At 32.5% G+C, this 14,418-nt stretch overlaps 1 protein-coding gene across 1 annotated transcript; it reads right to left on the bottom strand.

The window, feature by feature from the left end:
* Positions 1-5,705: 5,705 nt before the first annotated feature.
* On the bottom strand, positions 5,706-8,752 carry LOC127701856 (uncharacterized). Its single transcript, XM_052205835.1, has 5 exons — positions 8,626-8,752; positions 8,155-8,292; positions 7,712-7,828; positions 6,798-6,915; positions 5,706-6,019 (listed from the first exon to the last, which is right to left on the bottom strand). Exons 1-5 carry the CDS (start codon positions 8,672-8,674, stop codon positions 5,797-5,799), a joined length of 645 nt encoding a protein of 214 aa, XP_052061795.1. The 5' UTR covers positions 8,675-8,752; the 3' UTR covers positions 5,706-5,796.
* Positions 8,753-14,418: the final 5,666 nt, after the last annotated feature.

The following is a 14,418-nucleotide window of genomic DNA, read 5'->3' as shown; positions in this document are numbered from 1 at the left end:
TGAAAATGTTTTGTAGTTAGATATATATAAATAAGTAAAAAATCATTGATAATATCAATGCGGACGTACCGAAAAATTGTGTTAAAGCATGCGGAAGAATATCTCAGAGAACTTTTTGCGAGGACCGGTAACTCTGTAATTGTTTTTGCGGGAAAATATGAATGCCTACTCGTATCCAATCTTAGAAAAATCGAATTTTTACAGAAAAGTGTCCACCATGTATACTGATTTGTATCACTACAATATAATAGTTATTACGGTGAAGTTGAATTTCCTGTCATTTATTCATCATCCACGCACGAACTTGTCTCAGAAAAAAATATATCTCTGTACATTAACCTCAGTTTCAGGTAAAGAGATATGTTGTTTTTTTCTGAGACAAGTGCTTTTGACCATCCTCAAGAACTTGTGGTCATCCGATGTTCAGTACTTCAGTACTTTGATTATAGAATCTTAGAGTAATACAAATAAATTTCTATTTTTTTTTATGATCATATCTACCAACGTTTTCCAGTATTGACTCTGTGTTGAAACAAATACATAGAAAAGTGGACCTACCTCTTTATTTTTTATATTTTACAATAATATTTTGGAGAAAAAAAGCACTATTAATGTATCTGTTTCGATTTTGTTAATTCTCCCCTTTGAATAAAATTGATATAAATATAAGGAGATGTGGTATAATTTGCAATGAGACAACTATCCACCAGAGTTTAAATAAGTGGATATAAGCAATACATGTCACCGAATTGCCTTCATCAAAAAGAAAAATCCACACCGTATAATCGGCTATAAAAGGCACCGACATGAAAAAAAAATCATGTTAATTATATAATAAATTCAAACGAGAAAAACAAGTTGCTTTTTAAAAAAAAAAAGACAATACGTGAACCTTAGAACTTTTTTATTCTAATTATTAATTCAACTGAAAAAGAAATTATATATCAGTGTTATCTTGGCCATGTGTGTGGAGGATAATATTTTCTTTTCGTTGTAAATTGTTACAATTTTGGCATGTTGAGAAAAGGGTTAAATATAAAGCAAGGAGAGAGAAAAAAGATTCCCAGACGTATAATTTCTTAAAGAATAATAATAATTCAAAACATGAATGACACATGTACCTTCTTCCAAAAATGCATAAAATTAATCTAGAAATAATTAATGAGGCATTGCGAACTGGTCAGCTAACAGGACACATTAATGGTCGTTACCGACCAATCATCAATAAGTGTAACTCTCCCTCGAGAGATACTTACTTGATCTAATTATAAATATAAAAAAGAAGATGTGGTATGATTGCCAATGAGACAACTCTCCACAAGAGACCAAATGACATAGAAATTAACAACTATAGGTCACCGTACGGCCTTCAACAATGAGCAAAGCCCATACCGCATAGTCAGCTATAAAAGGCCCCGAAATGACAAATGTAAAACAATTCAAACGAGAAAACTAACGGCCTAATTTATGTACAAAAAATGAACGAAAAACAAATATGTAACACATCAACAAACGACAACCACTGAATTACAGGCTCCTGACTTGGGACAGGCACATACATACATACAGAATGTGGCGGGGTTAAACATGTTAGCGGGATCCCAACCCTCCCCCTAACCTGGGACAGTGGTGTAACAGTACAACATAAGAACGAACTATAAAAATCAGTTGAAAAAGGCAAGATAACTCATCAGATGGATACAAACAGAAATACTACACAGAGTGGACGTGGCCGGGTACTTGTATATCCCAACAACAAATAGACACTAAGTACAGATCTGAGAGTACTCGCAGTTACTGACAGCTAGTTCAAAGCCACTAAAACTAATTAAAAAAATCATGCATCTAATATTAAATTATCAATAAGTACAATCCAACATCCAATTATTGAAGAGGCATAACTTTTACATTCAAGATACAAAAAATTTCATTAATAAAATAGAGTCACACGAGGTAAAAAAAGTATGCATTAATTCTTATTGCCTATGATGTACGTCAATGTACACACGTACATATGATCATTAATAATTTAGAAGAAACTGTTATCAATTCATTAGAACTAATTGACACACAGGGGAACCTAAAGATTCTCAACAAAATAGATTTAACTGCATTTGTTAAATTAATTCTTAGAAACAATGAATTTGAGTTTAATGGACTGTTATACAAACACATTATAGGAGCGCCCATTGTCACCAACATGCACAGATCTGCATCTGTCTGCCCTATTCATTAGAATCTTAGATAAGTTCCAATGGAGAGAAAACATCAAATTACACTGTCAATAGGGATGACGGTTTTATGGTCTTCACAGGCAAATTAGAGCAAGTTGAAGATTTCTTTAACCTTGCAAACGAAATTGACCATCTACTTAAGTTCTAATATGAGGTGTCGACATCAAGTATGGCCGGCCTATTTAGAGGGTGGTAAAGGGTTATTCACGTTCGTGCAACGTTTTCGGCCTTTTTTATTTCACGTGTTTCCGTGTTTCGACGTTTTATTTCTCGTTTTCTCGTGTTTTGTTCGATGTGCGTGCTTCGTGTTTTCCCTTAATTATTTTCCGTGTTTAGGGTCGGTACTCTTATTTTCTCGTGCTTATCCCGCATTTGATTAAAAAGTAAACCGGATCTAATTCAACGTCAGCCCAAATATTGTTTCAAATTATAAACTAATTAATTGGTCCCAAGATATTTATTAATAGCCTGTATTACTATGATAAATCGGACGCAACTAACGGACGCTAAAAGGTGACCACATGCAGGGTCGCTATATGTCCATTTATAATGACTGCATGATCTCCAAGAACAGCTGAGTAATAACTTTTGGTACTTTTTTCCTTAATATTTACGATTTTATTCCTTGGCTCCGTTTTTCCAGAGTGTTTTTTTTTCCGAGCAACGTTTTTGTGATTTGTTATTTCACGTGTTTCCGTTTTCAGACCCTCCCTTTTGCCACCCTCTATTTAGATACCGAAGTGTACAAAAGTGAACGATTCCATAATAATGGAATTCTTGATGTTAAGTCACATATATTAAAAACACAGAAACGTATCAATATTTACCAATCACTAGTGCACATCTAAAACACACATACATTTAAGAGCATTACAGTGTGTGAATAATATAAGAAATTTCTACTTCTACCACTAAGTGACCACCGCCATTTGGTTGACTATCCTGTCACTGTTTGGTGTGCGCTTGCATACTTATAACAAGTCCAAAAATAATTTTAACAGAAAGGAAATAATTTGTGATGTACATAACATTTATACATGGTGCAAATAAAAACATATGGGACTTGAAATTTAATGTGCATGCAGTAGTCTCTTGAACGAGTCAAGACTTTCTGCAGCGGTCACTGAAATAATAGTGACATCAATGAATTAAATAAACATTTAATTAACTTACAAGATAACTTAATTGATAGAGAATACTGTAAAAAAGAAACAGTAAAAGTTGTAAAAATGTATATTAACGAACAGTCTTTATTTTACTTGTTTTATTTTCATTTGAAACAGATTTTTTTTTATCTGATTTGTCAAAATGACAAGTGTGCATAATGATTTTATTGTTACAAATCAAATCCCAAAAGCCCACTATAACTCATTATGTAGAAACCACAGCACTATTTTAAAATATCTCTCTGTGAATATCTAGACACAGATGTTTGATACCATAGGTCGTTATAATTAAATCTTGACCATTTAACTTTCACTTGTTTATCAAAGGGTACAACTGTCAACTTTGCTCAAGTTAGGCAACCTTTGCAATGCATAAAATGTAGCTTTACAATAAATACACTTTTGAAAAGGTTGTTTATTATCATATATCAGATAAGTGAATTAGCGATCTGTGAAAATTCTTTATTGCCATGTTTTAAATATCTTAGATACACCGTATGGAGGTGCTCTTAATTGCAGGAAGCTAATACAGATAAGATGAATAGGTGTTCCGAATGAACAATAATTTAGCTTCCGAATATTCCTCCATAGACTATATTTCTAACTAATAAATATGCGTGAACCCTCAGGGGTTCACGCAATAACGGCCTAGATACCAACGACAACCTCTGAACTACAAGCTCCTGATCTGGGACAGGCACACAAAGAATGTGGCGGGGTTAAGGATGCTCGTGATTGCTCAACAATCCTCTTTACCTTGGAAAGTGGTATAACAGCTAATACAAGAACAAACTGTAAAAATCAGTTGCAATTGGTTTAACTTAAAAGATCGATAAGACGTACAAAAAGAACTAAATAAAAACAATAGACACAAAGCACCGACATAAGAGTCCTCACAGACACTGAAAGCTAGTTGAAAGCCAATTATAACTAAAAAATAAATCATATTATCCCAGACCATGTTATCAATCAGTACATATCCAATGGATTTAGTGTAAAGACGCCATAAACAATCTGAGAAACCCATGACCTTGTGCAATCCCATAAAATAAGTAAATAGTATCGACAGGATGTAGGATCATGAGTTCTCATAACTGTATAAATGATACAAACAAAAAATGACAACAAGAAATATTAGGCATTATAACAGACATCATTAACAACCAAAAACTACTCCTTCGAACAAAATAATAGGCGTACGATCAAAGACAAACAACAAAGGTGTGGTTCGAAACATAGAAAACTTAGATGTCAAAATTTCCCGCCCTTCATCCCGATCGACTATAACAAGACCTAGCTATTGTATTTATGTCACCTGACGTTGAACAAACAACAATCAATCAACCAAACATCAAGAAGGTGTATTCGAATTGTCTTTTGTTTTATTAATAAGTCTATTATTATAATATTGTAAAATCTATAAAGGCTGTACTTTGTGCGAAAAAAGCCCATCCTAGTACAAATCTGCAAAAGTATCATGTAAAAAAAAAATAAATACCAAGCAACAAGTCCTTCCAAAATTGGCACACAGCAAGCCATTAGTAAAAATTGAAAGGAAGTAAAAAAGATTGGTTGATTAGATGAAAAAGAATCAGACAAAAAAAAAGAAGAAGTAGAAAACTAAGAAAGAAAGAAAAAAAAGATGAAAAAGAAAGGAAGAAGAAAAGATGATTGATTGTTGTTAACTTTACGTCCAGTGGCAAGTATTTCATGCATGTTCAGCACGAGAACAAGTTGATAACAAAATAATAGGTTTGTCATGCAATTGGCGATCGACTGGGACTATAGGAAATTTGGACTGACACCTAAATTCTTAGTTATGCGTTTAGCCTTAAACGAGTCCACATACGGAACCCTTTAAACAGTGCAGCTACACGTATCAACAGAATGACTGCTTTCTAAAACAAGAAAAGAAAAACGGCAAATAGTTTGACAATATGGTTTATGACTGTGATCACTACTACAGTAAAATAAAAATGGTAGCTACTGTGTAACAGCTGATGGATGAAAAAACAACTTTCAACAGCTAGGTAGGCTTAAGAGTCAATGAGTTCAAGTAAATGAATTCCGTTTATATATTTAAGAAATCTTGGTTTACAGAGAATATGTCGTCTAAATATCTGCATGTATTTTTTACAATATGTATAAAGTGATGTTTCGTTTGGCTGTTGTGAAGTTTAGCCATTAACTGTGGTTTACAGCAGTAAAATAATAAATCTGCAACAGGATGGTCACAGTTAATCCCTACCGTATACTAACAACTTGACGGCATTTTTTAGTGCTATTAAAAAACAAAAGAAACCCATCAAGAACAAGATTTTATTCCAGTTTGAAATGATATAGTACAGAAAAAACACAAAAATAAGTTAGAAATCAGATGTAAAAGTCATTTGTTTTTAATAATAGTAACAGTAGTAAAGTTGTGTGTTTCTTGTCCCAGATTTCATAGGATGGCTTCCACTGACGCTGTTTGCATTATTGTTGTCTTCGTCGTCAGTCTTCACATACTCCTCTCTTACACTCATCCCAATCACCCTTTGACAGCTTGAAGTAAATCTCAACAGGTAAAAAGCTCGACTAGTTGGAAGCCTAATGGCGGTACTGTAGGACCCATCAGACCTGTATAAATAAAGTACACGGATGACATTTTCAACTTGCTTTACAATCCTTTTTTCCTTTCAGTGTAATGAAAAACGTGTCGTTAGCATAAAATATGTGTCATACATACGTTTCAAATTATTTTGAGAAATACATTTTGTATTTTGATCAATTTTCAATATTTTTTTTCTTAAATTTCTTTTCCGAAAAAAACCCAAAAGGAACATGTTCCAACTCGCTTAAGAAATCAAATTCGTCATGTTACACATATGGTCGGAAAACAATTGTCATTTGTAAACAAAAACGTTAAAAAGCTCTTAAATAAATAGACGAGAAATAACACCACTTTTATTTTTGTGATATTAAAATATGTAATCAGTTTAAGTCTGTCAGTCTAAAACACCACTGTGCAAGGTTAAGGGGAGGGTTGCGCGCTCACAAATATATATGTTTAACCCCGCCACATTCTTTATGCGCCTGTCCCAAGTCAGGGGCATGTAGTTCAGTGGTTGTCATTGGTTCATGTCTCTCATACTTGTTTTTCGTAAATTGTTTTGTTATAAATTAGGCCGTTAGTTTTCTCAATTGAATTGTTTCATATTTTTCATATTTTTCATGTCGGGGCCTTTTATAGCCGACTATACGGTATGGGTTTTCTCATTGTTGAAGGCCGTACGGTTGTCTATAATTGCTTACATCCACTTCATTTGTACTTGGATGGATACTTGTCTCATTGGTAATCGTACATGTACCACATCTCCTTTTTTCTATATTAAAATACTTATTAATAGATAGATACCTGCAACAGTAATTTATCTTGGTATTTCTGTCATACGTTCCACTGGGAAGTACTCCACTTTTGTCGTTAGCATTATTAGAGTCCTCATCATCCCAATAAATACTACCGGTACTAAATCCTACAAAATACTACAAATTTACTTATGTGTATGTTACATAGAATAAAGGAGGCGATATATTAAACCATGATGTCCATCTTCGTTCAAGCTAGTTTTCAGCTAGTCAATAAACTCACCATAGATACCAGGATTAAAATTTTATACACCAGACGCGCGTTTCGTCTACACAAGACTCACAGTAAGCGCTGAGATTTTGTGAAAAAGATATATGCTTATCTAGGTTTTCTGGCATGTGATATCATATGTTTTGTTTAATATATTCATGTACGGCCGGACTTAAACTGCTTAAAGTATTAAAAGAACCTTGAAGACATTTAGGTCATGTTTGTTCGTTTGAGATTTTTGTACTGTAAATAACAACTGAACAAGTATCGTATCTTGTAGAGGTATCAGAGATGGTCACAGTATTGAATGACAGTGAATTCATCAATAACAAAAATTTAAATGAATAAATTGATAAATCATGAATGAATTGATAAATGAATAAATACTTATAATATGAATGAAAAAATCAATGATTGAATAAATGAATTAATCAATCAATCAATCTATCAATCAATCCGATAATTGAATTAATGATCGAACGAACGAACAAACGAATGATTGAATTAAACAATTGTAAATATACCAATCAACTTGAAATGATAATTGTTCAATGTTTTGTATTAGATTTTAAATTACTCATCTTTTGAAAGGTAAATCGTACTGAGCTGGTATATATTGAAAAAAATATATACCAATAAATCATTTTCGTGTGCGATAAACATACGGATACAATCAAATATATGATACGTACCAGAAGGACAATAGGAGTCATATTTGAGGATACAGTAATTCCCTTTTGGCCATGATCCGGACCCACTGTATGCGTTTTTAGTACAGTAATACATCTTTGTGTTCCTACCAAAGGATCCTAAAAATATAATTACACATGAAAAATAACTTATTCTCCAATGACAAGAATTATGATATATTGTCTGAAGTTTTAATTGTTCTCTTACAAATCAAATGAATATACAATCTGTGTTCCGAACATAAGAAGAAGAAAAAAAGGAAAGGAATGAAAACAAAATCATTTGGTGCTGATCAATTATTTCAAAGTGCTGTTAGTTTTACTTATTTTGGACACATTTATTTTTGCTTGATTGTAAAAATAAGATGACGAGACAAATAACTGACATAAAAAAATGTGCATGAATATTCGGTTGGAATAAATATACAAAGATTAAGACAGCTTACCTGCAAAGTGATGAGGACTGCTTACAGCATTTATATTATTTTTATCTTCATTGTCTTGGTGTCGCCATCCTTCTTGCCAGTTGTACGGGCATCCAGATTGTGGCTTAATTAAGGTATATCTACCAGAAGGCCAACTAACTGCAAAATAATTTAAAAAAAAAACGAATACAATGTATACTTCAATATACCGAAATGCATGTATATTTGTTCACATTATAGCGGGAAATTACTATACAAGCTCTATATATATATTCCAATTCATTTTGAAAAATAAATAACCTAAGCAAAATGAATATTTTGTCAAAAATTTGGCTAAATTGATGCATATAACTGAACTATAGTTTCATAACTCCACGTCATTTGAACTCTGGTGGATATTTGTCTCATTTGCAATCATACCATATCCAAATTGTTATATTCAATAATTCAAAATATATCATATAAATACACACATATGCAAAATGTAACTACCTGCGATAACTGATGGAATAAGGAAAAGCAACGTCCATTTAGACATCATCTTAAATTTAATAATTTGAAGTCTTGTGGGCTATAAAATCTGAAGTCTTGTGGGCTATAAAATATGAAAATAATATTAAAAACATGACTCAAAATACAATGGGTGTAAGATATTTGGACCGTTCTTTAGTGATTAAAAATGTTTTAATTCTCAATGAAGCATGTAAAATTGCAAATAAACGTTTATGCAGAATTGTCTCAAACATGTCCAATATGCGTTCTCAAATAACAAAAAAAAATAGTTGAGTAAGACCAAATTCATTGAAATTACTTGCTTAAATTTGTAGTAAAAGAATATAGATCCCGTAACTTTTGTTATACGTGTTCAGGAATAACAACATCTAAAATAAATGCCAATGTTTCCACAAAAGCTACTCTGACTCCAATCAACACAAGACCGGATTCATATGCTTCTTGATATTTTCACGAGTTATTTTTTATGTTAGAATGATATTGAAATGAAAATCTTATCGTTGGAGTCTTCGATGGGAATTCAAATTTATTCCGTGCAAAAAATTGCACAGCTTACAGGACTAAAATATTTTTTTATGAAGGTCCGGGGTTCTTATTACCAACAAAAATAATCTTAGTATGACAGTTGATCGTAGGTTACTCTACATCAACTCGTACGAATAAATGTTTTCTTATTTTTTTAAGGAGCCACGGAACGTTTTTTTTTCTCTTGATTACTTGGTGATATCACCTCTGAATATACTCATTCTGTCAAAAAAAACTTTTTGTTATGAGTATATAACTATATTCAAAACAAATTCCTATAAATTTATATGCAAAAACTTTTATTTTATGAATGGACATGTGTAAAGATAGTAATTATGTATATCCCCATTGAGAGGCCCCTGACATACTGTAATTGCGTGAAGTCTTTGTTGTCGACAGCCAGTGATACATACGATAACATTTAATTATCATGTGTCCATGTCCACGCTGTTATGAAACTCATTCTAAAACAAACAATATACTAAAATACTTCACTTTAATATAGTAAAATATAATTTAAATAAATACTTACAAGCCTTCCAAACATTAAATTGTTCGAATTTCAAATTTCTTATTTTATACTATCATAAGGATATTTGACCAATGAAATTACAAATAAAAGACCTTGTTTGTTTCCTATATCGTCAATTTGTTTGGCCCTGCACCAAATGAAAGTTATAATATCTGCACACTTTGTTGAATTAAACTGAGTGAAGGTCAAGACAAATTACGAAGAAATAATAACAATAAATGTAGTGCTCTGAAAGAATGCTAAAACGACAATATATGAGGGTATGGATGGAGTTTACAGAATAGTGATTAATTGGCAAACCGTGCAGAATAAAGGGCAAACAATATAAAGAATAGAGACTAATTGGGTGCTGAATTATAAAGAATAGAGTAAAAAGTAAAATAACAAAAATACCGAACTCTAAGAAAATTCGAAACGGAAAGTCCTTAATCAAATGTCAAAATCAAAAACTCAAACACATCAAACGAATGGAAAACAACTGTCATATTCCTGATGGTACAGGCATTACCTTATGCAGAAAATGGTGGATAAAACCTGGTTTTATAGCTATCTAAACCTCTCACTTTTATGACTTTCGCATAGAATACCATTATATTGACAACAATGTGTGAGCACAACAAACAGACATAATAGGTAAATATGTCAAAAATTTGGGTACAGCAGTCAACATTGTGTTATAATCTAAATCACTATAAAACAAATAACTATTTCAACAACAAAAAACAAAGATGACATAAAGACACTCTATAGACAAAGTACATGAGCAGAAATGAATAAACACCGAGCCACGCCAAAATAATATTACAAAAATTGGACTAAACAGTAAACATTAAAGGTTTAAAATATACAAATACAACGTCGTACATAGAATCTATACTTCAAGACCATTATGTATTATTTGTGAAGTTAATACGGAATATTTATCAACAAGGACTTGATATCTTCCGTTGAACTTTTTTTTTAGAAAAAGGACGAGACGTTCTTTGACATAACCCTGGTTCATCAACTTTCTGCTCAGACACTGTTGACGTTTTATAAAGTCTGAGTAGCAGCTGCAAGCACTTGAATACCGAATGAGTTTGGAAATGTACATCCCATATGCATGTGAAGTTGGTACGTATATTGCTGCTTAGACGGTTGAAATTTATAATTTCAAAATTAAAATCGTCTCGTTTGTCATAGATTCTGGTTCTGAGATGACCGCTTATGTCAAATTCGAGGTATAAGTCTTAAAATGAGGCGAAGGAAGCCGTGTCTGTTGTTTCTTTAATTTCTAGTTCTGGAGGATATATTAATAGAACCCAATCAGAAAAATTTGGATTGTTAATGGAAAGAACATCATCAATATATCTGAATGTGAAATTAAATGATCTGGCTTCTTTGATTTTCTTGTTTTTGATCAGTGTTTGAAGGAACTCCGACTCGTATGAAAATTAGAAGAGGCCGACAAGGAGAAGCGCACAGTTCTATAAAGTTAAAGAATAAAGAAATGAAGGACCCCCATCCAGACCCTCATATATGATAATCGTCAAGTGAATAATTAGGAATAAGTTCGATATTTCGATAGAATTCATAGCTTGCTCTCTATCTTAATAAAAGTTTATCATCATACTAAGTAACTCTGGTTGTTTTTTTATTCAATCTTTTTAAAACATGAACACAATCAAATTAGAGAAATATAGTGGATTATCTGATTTATCCAATCGAGATGGACTCTAAAAATGGATAATTTAACTATCTCTATTGGATAAATACTAGTAATCCACGAGTAACTATGTAAGAATCTGTTTCTCTAATGATTATCAAACACGTTCTCATTTTTGATAAACGAAAATCTCCTTCGAGTGCCTTCCACATTCAACAAAGTTGACCTGTTAGAACATTTCGACTTTTCCTAACGTAATTTGTACTGATCTCCCTTGCTTGTCAATTTTGCACTTAAAACACGTATCTAATCCTAGCGTAGAAAAGACTTCGGACTAAGGACAATATATTATTTTGCCTTTGGTATAATGCAGAGTGCACGAAGTCTCTAATATTAAAAAATAACGGGTGCACATATCGACTAATCAGGATTAGCCATACTCTTAATTCTGAATACCGCCCATAATATTAATGGTTGATTGTAACCTTTAAATCCTTTTTTTCTGATTGACGAGGTTGTCGTTTGAAATACAGACTTATGATTGTGTTTCCTTTTTTCACCCATGGAAATCTTTATTTAAGAAATGAACACGAACATATCACTAAGAAATACTTTCAAATGTTTACTAGAATAGACCAGCTTTATTGTTTGTTAAAATAATAATAAAAATGAGAAAAACTAGAAACTCTATAAACATCCACAATGTGTAACCAAGAGAAACTATGGCTCTTCATGCTGTGTAAGGTTTACGAAACATCTTTAAATTATGCTACTTGAAACACGATTTTACCCATAATTGTAGTACGAATAAAACATTGATAACTTACTGATAACCATTTTCAGTGAATGGACCACGTACACTTTTATGCAACAGTTCATGAATTTTAGATTAAGACAATGCAGACAGACAACGCCTTCATATATTGAAGTTGTTTTAAGTTGCCAAGGTTAAAGTACTTCACAAGTTTGGGTATCTAAGATTTTCAAAAAGTTGCCGTGAAGGTAGAAGTAAAAATAATAATAAAAAAATACCACCAAATAGCATACCATTACTTGCACTGTGAATTTTTACAGTTGCATATTTTTCTTTTCTGTTCAATACCTTATTTGTATTGCAAACTTTCTACATTTGCATTTTTTCTTTTCAGTTAATTAATTTCCAATTTGCATTGCAGACGTTTTTGCATTGCCATATTTGAACTGACAAATTTTGCATGTGCATTTTGTCTTTTCAGTAGCATAGCCTTATCTGTACTGAAACATGCAATTGAAGTTTCTTCTTCCAAGTTAAGTGCCTTACTTGTATTGCAAACTTTTCTTCATTTGCATTTTTCTTTTAAGCATAATACCTTACTTGTTCTGCAAACATTTTGCATTTGTATTATTCTTTTCAATTAAATACCTTACTTGTACAGCTAACAATCTGTATTTACATTGTTTTCCCAGTTAAATACCTTATGTCATTTCAAACTTTCTGTATATCATTTTTTCTTTTCAATTAAATACTTTTTTTGTACTGCAAACTTTCTGCATTTGCTTTTTTTCTTTTCAGTTAAAAAAAACAGTTTTTTGCTGCAAACTTTCGCCATTTGCATATTTCTTTTTAGGTTGATACCTTATTCGTATGACATTTTTTGCATTCGCATTTATTCTTTACAGTTGAATATCTTACCTGTACTGCAAACTTTCGCGCATTTACATTTTTTCTTTCAGTTTAATACCTTACTTGTACTTCAAACTTTGCATTGCCTTATTTGTACTGTAAGCATTTTGCGTGTGCATTTTGTTCTTTTAAAGTTTCATAAAATAGAGAATGGAAACGGTTAATGTACATAAGGAGACAACAACCCGACCAAAAAGCAGAAAACAACCAAAGGCCACCAATGGGTCTTCAATGCAGCGACAATATCGTGCACCCGGAGGCGGGCTTCAGCTGGCCCTTTAACAATAATGTCTATTAGTTCAACGAAACGAACGCCACACTAAATTCCGAAACATACAAATGAACCACAATTTAAAAAAACACACAAGACTTAAAAAAGCTAAAGGTTCCTGGCTTGGAACAGGCGAAAAAAGGTGGCGGGGTTAAACATGTTTTGTGAGATCTCAATCCTCCACCTATACCTCCAGCCAATGTGGAATAAACATTTACACAGCAAGACGCACAGTAAAACTCAGTTTAAAGGAAGTCCGAGTCCTTGTACCTTACTTGTATAAATCTTTTTGCATTTATATTTTATCTTTTCAGTTCAATACCTCATTTTTCTTCTTGTTGTATATGAACATATATCTCCTAATTTCAATTTTTATCACAGTTTCGTTTACAGAAGACTCAACAATGGCGCTAGAATAGTTGAAAAGCCAAATCATTTAAAAGACGAAGAGCGATGAAAACAAAATAAGAAAGTTGTGACAAACCTACCTTACGCCATTCATGCCTAGGGATAGAAACACATTAGTGTTTCGAATTCTTTGAATGTTTTATGAACAGTATATCAAAAGAAAATGACACCGTAGCAAAGACATCATGTTATAAACATCTACAGGAAAGTTCCTAACAATAAAGGTATCTCCATGATTTCGTTAAACAATATATTACATGAAAACATTCTAACAGGAGGGATTGTGCCTGATATTCATAGGATGAAGACATAATCTTTCAATCAGTTTAATTGAGGTCTGGAGCTGGCATGTCAGTAACTGCTAGTAGTCTGTTGTTATTTATGTATTATTGTCATTTTGATTATTTTCTTTTGTTTCCTACTTTGACACCGGACCCGGACTTCTCTTAAACTGGGTTTTACTGTGCGTACTGTTGTACGTTTGTTTTTTTCTACATTGGCTAGAGATATAGGGGGAGGGTTGAGATCTCAAAAACATGTTTAACCCCGCCGCATTTTTGCGCCTGTCCCAAGTCAGGAGCCTCTGGCCTTTGTTAGTCTTGTATCATTTTTAATTTTAGTTTCTTGTGTATAATTTGGAGTTTAGTATGACGTCCATTATCACTGAACTAGTATACATATTTGTTTAGGGGCCAGCTGAAGGACGCCTCCGGGTGCGGGAGTTTCTC

This window comes from Mytilus californianus, unplaced genomic scaffold (genome assembly GCF_021869535.1).
Source record: "Mytilus californianus isolate M0D057914Y unplaced genomic scaffold, xbMytCali1.0.p SCAF_5, whole genome shotgun sequence".
Classification (NCBI taxonomy): domain Eukaryota; kingdom Metazoa; phylum Mollusca; class Bivalvia; order Mytilida; family Mytilidae; genus Mytilus; species Mytilus californianus.
This window is presented reverse-complemented; position numbering and strand designations above follow the sequence as displayed.